Here is a 10,151-nt window from a genome sequence, read left to right as displayed (position 1 = left end):
AGATAAAAAATATAAGAACCAGTTACCTCTCTTATCCAGTCCCACCGAAGGTAAATATAATTTATTTCAAGATATTAAACGAGATTTATCTGTAATGACCTCTTACGCAAAAGATTTAATGTAGAATTTAATAGCTGTACTTTCTGCAATTCAGACAATGAGACCATAGAACATCATTTTTTTAAATTGTAATTTAACCAGGACATTTTTGGAAGCTTTCCAGTATTGGATAACATGTAATAATCACATTATTTTAACTCTAACATATAAAGATATAAAATTTGGTCTTCAATTGGAAAACAAAAAAATTGAATTTGGAAATGAAAATTTAATACTTTTAGCAAAATAATTTATACATAAATGCCGTTTCTTAAAAACAATACCAATATTTGATGCCTATTTTCGTACTATTTAAATGAAATAATATTATATAAAAAATATGTGCACTTTAATACCTGACTGATCTCTATTTTGTCCCTTTTATAATTTTACATTTTTATAATTTATAATATATACATTTTTTCTCTTAAATATATAATTGTTTATTACGTTTATTATTTATTATTTATTTTTTAGTTATTCCTCAAAAAAAAAAAAAAAAAAAAACTCTCCAAGGGAACTTCCGTTTGCATTTGTTCTGAAAATAAAGATAAAAAAAAAAAAAAACTTGAAACTTCCGGGTCAACACTAATCCGAACACTTGTGTGTTGTTATTTAATTTGCTAGCGGTACATTTGTGATTAAAGAAGACTCGAGAATCCAGCCCCGCAGACGTTGAAGGGACAACATGGCGACCACCATCAGCACTCAGCGGGGACAGGTACGTGACGGGCTTTGTGTCAGTTCGGTTTGTTGACAGACAGCTAAAGGCGGAACTAGCTGAGTGTAGTTTAACAACATCTCTGTTAGTTAACTAACTTCAGTCATTAAACAGCAACGTAGAGTTGCACACAGCGGCCTACATCAGTGACATTGCTACTTTCCGTTAGCGAGGACATTTACAGTAATGACATTTAAATATAACGAGCTAATGTTTGATGGTGTTAGCTAGTAGTCTGCGGATTTAACATCTATAAACCGTTACAGCTGCTCGTGCTCGGATTAAGCTGCTGTAGCGGTTTATTGACATTAGATAACGGCTCTGATTCAGAGTAATGGTTGTAAATTCAACAACCACCACGTTATCTTGTTATAAAAATAAAATTTACGGCCTGTCAGTTTAGGAGTAGGTAGACAGTCTTCAGAGGTGGGTGGAGTACTTTAATTGAGCATTACCAAATACTTTAGAAGAAACCGTAGTCATTGAGTTAGAGCAGTGGTTCTCAAACTTTCTCACATCAACGACCCCTAAACTGACACAAATTAAACGATCGACCCTCATCTGATAAGATTTTTGCTTTTAGATGTTTTATTACATAAAGTATTTGAAACCCAAAACCAAAATAGTCATACATTCTGTCATTGTGTTACTTATTGACTAAATTATAAGTCCTTTTGAGACCTGGTATTAACATCCGTCTCAGGTGATCCGATCACAAGCAGTCATAGGTAGAGGCTTGAACGTACCCAAGACTGAGGACATGTTTGAGATCCGAGTAGATTAGAGTACAGGGGTACATACTGAGTAAACGGCTTGATGAGTGAGTAACTTAAAAGGTACAAGACACACCACTGTCTTTTCCCTTCTGCTTTTACTGTCATTTCAAATACAGATCAGAACATACACCTGAATTTGTGATCCCTGTGTGATAACATGTCATGTTATCATTGATTAATGCTACTACATTACCCCAAGAAAATATTCCCAATCTAGATCTATGAAATATTCCAAAATTCCCATGTGACTGTTACTTTAATATTATACCTTATCATGTAAACCAAGACATTTTGAATATTACATTCTTAGTTTTTTGCTTCCTACAATATTTTATCATTTGGCAAAAACATCAGCCAATCAGATACATGGACCTTGTTTTTATATATCGAAAAGTAAACAGAGGGGCTCACACCTGGTAGAGCACGTACCATTAAAGCTTAGTCCTAACCGCAGCGGCCAGAGTTCGAGTCCGTCCTGCGGTCCTTTGTCATTCCCTCTCCCTCCCCCCAACTTTCCTTTCTCTCTCAATAAATAAAATAAAGGCATAAAAAAGCCCAAAAATGTAACTTTTAGAAAAAGCCCCAAAAAATAACTTATTTGTTATAGTGTCCTTAAGCTTCATCACAGACACCCACAGATCAGGTGTGAACCCACCACATCGATGTCTCTTAAATCAAGTGAAGACTGAATTCAGTGGCCAAATAGATAATGATATGTTTCATCATGAATTGCCTATTAAATACAAGTTGCATGTTCGCTTTGTACTTTTCCCTGCAGTTTCAACACATTTGAAAAAAAGTAAATGAAAACTCTGTCTATAAAATGTGTCCAAATAATGTTTATATTTATACATTTAAGCCTCTTCGCTAGTATCTGAATCTTTTTCTTTTCTGTACAGAATGATCATGCAGCCTTGCATAAATTTGTGCTTGGTGCTTGGTGGTATTGCCACTGAAAAAATAAGCAACAACTTAGAGCTAATAAGAATAATAAGAAATGCATCTAACTTTACATCAGCTATCTGTCACCATCTGCCTATGACCCTTTGTTTCCAGGCCTTACTCTGAGCTGAGGTTTGCATTTTTATATCCCAACCATATCCTGACATCGGACATTTATTCATTTGATGAAATAATCCTAACTCAGATAATCTAGAGTTTCTGATCTCATCACATGTATTATGTTTATGATCAATTCTGTGTCACTGTGTTTTGTGTTCCACTTGGCTGCAAGACATTTTTTTCCTTGGGAACAATGACATTTCAGTTGATGTCACAGTTGTCATCAGTGGATGGAGTTTTCTCAGTTAGTTGTAAACTGATTTGGCTTCTGTCATGTGATTACAGGTTATTGTATGGGGGGGAGATTGTAACTCCTGTCTCTGTTCAAAAATGGTCTTTGTTGGCTCGATTATTCTCCAGCTTTCCACTAACTCCTGGTCGATGACCTTTGACCTCATGCCATTGCTCTGTGAACAGTGTTGGTCTGGTGTTCACAGACAGCGGATTCTGGTGTTCATTCAGTCTCTTGTTCAGGGTCCTTACTGATGTGGTGTTTACCACAGCTGTCACATGTCCTGTCTTTAGAAGAAGAGATCTTCATGTGTTGAGTTGTTTGAATTAACTGTTGACCTCTTGTGACCTGAAGACTCAGGCTAGATGTTCTGACAGTGCAGCCATGTAACAGCTGAGCTACGCCTGAAAAGAACTAGTTTGTATGACGTGTCATCTGACAATGTCATTTTCGACAACCACATTTGATGTGGAGTAAAAAGCAGCTGTCATAGAGAGGAGCAAGACGCTATAATTGTTTTAATATGGGGCTGTTGATTTACATTTCTGGACCTTGACATTCATAGTGATGAATTGTTTGTGCACACGTGACAGAAATAGTTGTGAAATGAATGAAACGAGAGCTTGACAGAGAAATTCAAACCTTGCTGACTCTCTTCTCTCCACACACCTGGCCAGTCACTGTGTGAAGTGGGTGTGCATGTTGGATTGTTGCTTTACAAAAATTGTTGAATGCAGACCCTAATTTGAACTTCAGAAACATGAGTGGAGCGGCTTTCTGAAGCTGTTTGTTGAACAGTTCATTGAGGGGCCTTGGGTGGTCCACATTGAGTTAAAGTATCTGTGCTGGTCTTCAGTCGGGGTAGTACAGTCATCATCTGCTCTCATTGGATCTGAGTGTTCCTGAGTTCTGCACCTCCCTGTCCTGGTCCTCCCCCTCACTGATACTGACTGTGTGAGTGGATTTCCTGTGCAGTATGGTCTTTATGCTCCTGTTAGCCTTCACATGATCACTAGTGTCTTCAAATGGCACTTAACCATACACATATGTTTTGCACTAGCCAACAGTTTCTGACAGTTTCTGAATATTAGCCTGTTTATTCAGTCTGTTCTAGACCAAATTAGTTTACAGTCTTGAGTTTCATATGAGGAGCTTGTGAACAGATTTATTAGAGCATCTAGTGATTCTGTAAAAGTCTGTGATACTAAAATCAGTTTACAATCTACATACTGTTGATCACATGCTGAGGACTTGGTCTTATCATTAGGATGAATCATTTTAGACTCACATGATATTCATGTGAGTGTTGTTTTTGACAGCCATTGTCCTTATATTTATGGCCATTTTATGTTTAATTTTATTTTTTTTCGTATACTTACACAAAGACATAAACATACACATAAAAAAATGAATAATAACCATAATATTAAAATAATGTACTCATCATTCCTCCATTCAGCTAGTTTATACATCTCGACAATTAAGGTATTGAAGACATTTGATCAAATTCTTTTATCAAATTCTTTCTTAAAACCATCAAAATGTTTACTTTTAGTTGAAACTGTCAGTTTCAGTGTGATATATCAAGGTGTATTAACTTTGTTCTACTGTCTCATCTGTCTCAGGTGTGCTTCCTCTTTATATTGTCAGTCTGAATCCCTGTATGTACTGTGTGTGTGTATGTATGTGTGTGTTCAGGTGTATATTGGGGAGCTTCCCCAGGACTTCCTGCGGATCACTCCCACCCAGCAGCAGCAGCAGGTGCAGCTGGACGCCCAGGCAGCCAGGCAACTGCAGTATGGAGGCTCAATAGGCACCGTGGGGCGGCTCAGCATCACGGTGGTCCAGGTAAACAGCTCAGTTTTGCTACTAGAAATCCAACTGGATCTCATCTGAATATTTGAATCAATATGGATGATATGATTTTTGTACTTCTTTTAAGGTATATTATGAATGACAGTACTTTTTTATTTTTTTTAAATGTTCTGCTAGTCTCCAGCATTCATCCATTTTTTGTCTCATCAATCTACAGTCAATATCCCATAACGACAAAGCAAAACTGAATTTTAGGAATTTTTGCAAATTTATTAAAAAGGAAAAACTGAAATATCAGATTGACATAAGTATTCAGACACTTTGCTTTGACACTTGAAATTTAGGTCAGGCTCCTCCCATTTCTCTTGATCATCTCTGACATGTTTCTACACGTTGACTGGAATCCACCTGTGGTAAACTCAGCTGACTGGACATGATTTGGAAAGACACATACACCTGAATACTGAGCAGTAACTGTGATAGGGCTGCTCATGTTTTCCCCTACAAGACTCTCTACTCTACTCCTTTTCAGTAACAAACATCTAACAAAGCGATTATACTACTAAACCTCTGTGCACTGTGATTCCATGGCAGTAGTCTCTGCCATGGAATGAGAAACTATTGGTGACAGAGGTTACACGAATAACACTAGTTCCATGATCTTTAGTTGAGTCTCAATGTTTTCAGTCTTACAGGTAGTCTAATACTGGTACATTTATGTTTATACTTGCAAACACACACCTATCTTGCATAACCATGACCTGGATGACTGAGAATCTTCAGACATGTGTCCAGTCAATAAAAGTTGATCCACTGTTTTCATCCAATCAGAATGAGGAATTTTCAGTGGAAATGGTTTAAGCCTATTTAAAAAAAAAAAAAAAAAAAAAAAAAAAAAGAATCCCCATTAAAATGTTTTTATTGTCTACATGTGACCATGTACCACCATCCACTGAAAACATGAGAATACACAGATTAATTGACAGCGGCCAACACGAATGCATCACCTCACTGAAGTCACCTTGTGTGTTTTGCTGTACAGGCCAAGCTGGCTAAAAACTATGGCATGACACGGATGGATCCGTACTGTAGGATCCGACTGGGCTACGCAGTCTACGAGACGCCGACCGCTCACAACGGAGCCAAGAACCCACGGTGGAACAAGGTTATACAGTGCACAGTGCCTCCTGGGGTGGACTCCTTCTATCTGGAGATCTTCGATGAGGTGAGGAGGTGGAGGAGGAGATAAAAACAGCACCCTGAGTACAGTTTTGTTTCTTCCTTTTTACATGTGTATGTACAGTGATCTGATGAGCGTGTAGTTACTTGTCTTTTTAACTGTGTCGTTGCTGACGTGTCGTCTAGAGAGCATTTTCCATGGACGACAGGATAGCATGGACACATGTGACCATCCCTGAAGGCCTGAGGGAGGGCAGCGTGGTGGATGAGTGGTTCAGCCTCAGTGGCAGGCAGGGCGATGACAAGGAGGGCATGATCAACCTGGTCATGTCTTTTGCTGTGAGTACACTGACACACACCTGATCAAACAGACTGAAAAGGGTTTGATATGATAAAGATTTAGGTTTGTTTCTGTTTACTGCACGTTCACTGGTAAATAAAAACTATTCATGGCATTATTTTAAAGAATCCTCACTTTAATTTTAGTGCATAAAACTTTTGCACAGTACTGTACACAGTTACTCCTGGGGTTAAAGATGTTAATGAGGAAGTCCACTCTGGATCTGGTTTGAGACCAGAGCTGGTTGTGGTGAGGTTAATCAGAGGTCAGATTAAACTTTTTGTTAAACAAAACTGTTTATCTTCTGCTGCCTTCCTGCTTTTGTTTGTTCCATTTCTGGTTTTGTGTCTTACCTTCTGACCACAGTAAACACAGACTGGAGTAAACACAAGTGAAAAGACACATTTATGAAGTCATGAGACCTGACCACATCACAGTCTTTGCAGATTTCAGATTAATAAACATAATTGATTTAAAGTTATGTACAATATTAACCAGCAGATAGTTTACTTGCTGTTGTGGCAGTAGGCAGCTGTGGTTCAGAGGCAGAGCAGGTCGTCCAACCAGCTCCTCCAGTCCACATGTTGAAATGTCCTTAAACAGACACTGAACCCTGAATGCTCTCCAACTGACCAGCCAGCACCTGTCATGGCTGCTCTGCCATTAGTGTGTTAGTGTTTGTGTGAAATGATTGGGAGGCAAATTGTAAAGCACTTTGTTAAGGTAGAGAAGTAACATATAAGTGCAGTCCATTTTAGTTTGCGGTGCAGGCTGATGCAAGTTAATTTTATTTGTAGTCGGGTGCACTGGTATCTCATCTGATTAAGTCTATACCATTTATTATACCATTTATCATGGCTGATGTCTTAATGCAGTGCTCCCAGTTTGAATCAGGCCCCTTGCTGTATGTCATCCTCTCTCTCCCCTGTCATTCCTTTCGCTGTCAAAAATAAAATAAAGGTAGAAATGCCTACAATATATGTGTGTGTGTGTATATATATATACACACACGATTCATTTTTTTAATTAATCGTATCTTGAACGAATTCTTCAAGTTGAAAATCTTTACTCAATTGGATTGAGCACCATACACAGACTCTTTCACACCTGTCACATGTTCTGAATAGGGCTGCTCGATTATGGCGATTATGAGATCATGATTAATCATCATGATTTCTTATTGACTTTGGAAAATGTCAAAGAAAAAAAGAAAAACTTGTCTCAGATCAAACTCTAATGAGAATAAAATAGTTTGGAGCCAAGACCCTTTTAGGGCTTTAAAAACAAACAATAGAACCTTCAAATCTATTCTACAGCGAATTGGGAGCTAATGGAGAGCGGCCAGGACAGGGATCATGTGAAGTTCACCTGATGTTGAACTAAAAGCTGATTTATAAACATGAATTAAAATTTAACAGCTCACCCAACTAAAGAAAACACAGATTTTATTGCTGATATAAGTTTTGATAATCAATTTGTTACACAATAGGTTGATAGAAAACTGGACTATTGTTGTTTGTACAGGATATATTGAACCTCATTCAGATGTATGAGATGGTACATCCCTAAAATGATATTTCACCATGTCCCTCGCACAACTATCAACTGTCCTGTGGAACAGCCCAGAATCAATCACACTGTGTAGGAGGGTCATGACCCCTTCACTGCACACTTTTTCCTTTGCTGCCCTCTGCTGGTGGGTGGATGTTACCTCCAAAGACTTCAGGTTGTAGAGTGCAGAGGCTGCAGGGATTGTTAGTTAGAAATCAAATGGTAAAACTCATTGAGTAGAAGGAGTGAAGCTCTTAATCTCATCTCTGTGTCTTTGTGCCAGTCGTTACCAGCAGGGATGATGACTCAGCCTGTCGTCCTAATGCCCTCTGTGTATCAGCAAGGAGTCGGATATGTGCCCATTGCAGGTTAGACACATACATACACACACACACGCATATACAACAAACCTTTCATCTGCTACATTAAAACTGACTCTGCAGTTTGTGTCCTGTGCTGTTAGGAGTGCCTACAGTCTACAACCAGGGCATGGTGCCCATGGCAATGCCGGCAACCATGCCAGCTGTTGGGGTCCAGGGGCCGGTGTGCAGCGAGGAGGACCTGAAGGCTCTGCAGGAAATGTTCCCCAACGTGGACAAGGAAGTGGTTCGCACTGTGCTGGATGCACAGCAGGGCAACAAGGACGCTGCCATCAATTCTCTGCTGCAAATGGCTGAGGAGCTCTAACTGCAAAACACAAGCTCACAGTGGACATCCCAACACACACACACACGCACACGTGTATGCATGCAGCCTTCCCACACACACACACACACACACACACACACACACACACACACACACACACACACAGAGTCCTCCCACAGTGTGGTTGTGACTGCAGCCACACCTGAGCTCCCTCCAGCTCCAGCAGCTGGTAGCAACAGAGATCAGCATCCTCTCCCTTCATTGACTTTGGCCTAACAGTACATGAAGCCTGGCCTTTCTCTGCTAACACACAGCTGTCTGTCACTGGATCCTCAGAGCATCGCAACAACTGTCTCCACCTTTGGTTTTAACTGTCACTGTTTAAGATCAACAGCAGATTTACTTTAAATCAGGATTATTAAGTAGAGGCTCAAACAAAACATTCAATCGGCAGGAGTGTGACTTGATGGGTAAAAATCATTTTTTGTTTCTCAATTGTTTCAGTAACACAATCTCTCACTGTATCCCCCCCCCCACTTCCACTGATTCCAGGGTTTGATTTGCACAGTTTGAGCTGCAGATTCACGTTCAGAGTCCATCCTGTTTATGTTGTTGTTGCTAGTGTGTGGAGAACCTGTCGTGTGTAGTAACCTGCAGTGATCTTCTTCTGTTTCATATGTAGCTGTAAAATGTAAAGTGCATTTGAAATCTGATAAATTATTATGGAAGTATTTAATTATATAGAAATCTACATGGTGATGAGAGAATTGAGAACAAATGACCAGAGGGGTTTGAGGTTTAGAGGAAAATAAACACTGAACTGTTAAGTCATCTGTCACAGTGAGAACAGTTTTGATGTAACTCATTTGTAAAGTGCAGTGAGGATGTGAAGAGTTGATGTTATAAAGAAAAATCCTGTGTAGTCACTTTTTTAATCAAGTGTAAAGATGCAGTGTGCAATCCAGATGTTCTGAAACTCAGCAGGATGTTGTGTAGCTTTTGAGACCAAAACATTTCTATCCAGGTGAAGTGAAGAACCTGAACAGAGTAATTAAATCCATTTTTATTGAGCTACATATCTACGGCTGTTTTCAGAAATATTTTCCCCTCTGAGCAGTCAGGCCTAATATGACAGTGACCAGACTTTTATGAAGTGTTTCCTGAATGTTGATGGTCCCCAGAAGCAGACTCCTACCTTCACTTTAGTGCCACCATCATGTTGAAACTTGTACATGAAGATAAAGAAAACAGATGTGCTTTCTAGTTGTCTGTCTGTGCTGTACAGCAGCTTGTAACACCACAAGCTTTAAGTGTTGTTTTTCAGCCACAGTTTTTGTGTGTGTTGTAGTTAAAGCTTTCTATTGACACTTGAAGGTTTCAAGATCTTGTTGTTAATGTGCTTTCTGCCAAAGGTTCATTTTAGATTTGTTGTCTCCTTGTGACTTTTTCACTTCTGGTTCTCCAAAACTATCGCTGTAGAGATTCTTAAAATGTCAGTCATTTTACTGTGTCATGTGATTCTGTTATTTTCAACTCAACTCACTTTGGTCTTAGATTTGGTTACCATATTTTGAAATGTTAATTTATTACATTTCAGACATGAAGTTCAGAATTTAAAGCCAGAGAACATGTTAGTTCAGGTGTTTAGCTGAAATAGTTTTGGGAACAGTGTGAACCCAGTGTCAGGTATTTAACTGTGGGAATGGAAAGACTTTCTGAGGCGACATA

The 10,151-nt window shown here is 39.0% G+C and overlaps 1 protein-coding gene across 1 annotated transcript; it reads left to right on the top strand.

Annotated features, from left to right (window-relative positions):
• Nucleotides 1–661: 661 nt before the first annotated feature.
• Nucleotides 662–9,926, top strand: tollip (toll interacting protein). The gene is made up of 6 exons (XM_023429638.2): nt 662–820; nt 4,589–4,738; nt 5,748–5,930; nt 6,071–6,223; nt 8,059–8,143; nt 8,239–9,926. Exons 1-6 carry the CDS (start codon nt 788–790, stop codon nt 8,460–8,462), a joined length of 828 nt encoding a protein of 275 aa, XP_023285406.1. The 5' UTR covers nt 662–787; the 3' UTR covers nt 8,463–9,926.
• The last annotated feature ends 225 nt before the right edge of the window (nt 9,927–10,151 follow it).

Source organism: Seriola lalandi, unplaced genomic scaffold, assembly GCF_002814215.2.
Source record: "Seriola lalandi dorsalis isolate HSWRI2012SDOR001 ecotype SW California unplaced genomic scaffold, Sedor1 jcf7180002054898, whole genome shotgun sequence".
Lineage (NCBI taxonomy): Eukaryota > Metazoa > Chordata > Actinopteri > Carangiformes > Carangidae > Seriola > Seriola lalandi.
Note: the sequence above shows the minus strand (reverse complement) of the source record. Positions and strands in the feature narration are given on the sequence as shown.

What these genes read in the sequence shown, in the direction of transcription:
- tollip (XM_023429638.2), top strand. Translation starts at nt 788, where the DNA reads ATGGCGACCACCATCAGCACTCAGCGGGGACAG. An exon ending in TCAGCACTCAGCGGGGACAG is followed by an intron (nt 821 to 4,588) that starts GTACGTGACGGG and finishes GTGTGTGTTCAG; the next exon opens with GTGTATATTGGGGAGCTTCC. An exon ending in ACCTGGTCATGTCTTTTGCT is followed by an intron (nt 6,224 to 8,058) that starts GTGAGTACACTG and finishes TCTTTGTGCCAG; the next exon opens with TCGTTACCAGCAGGGATGAT.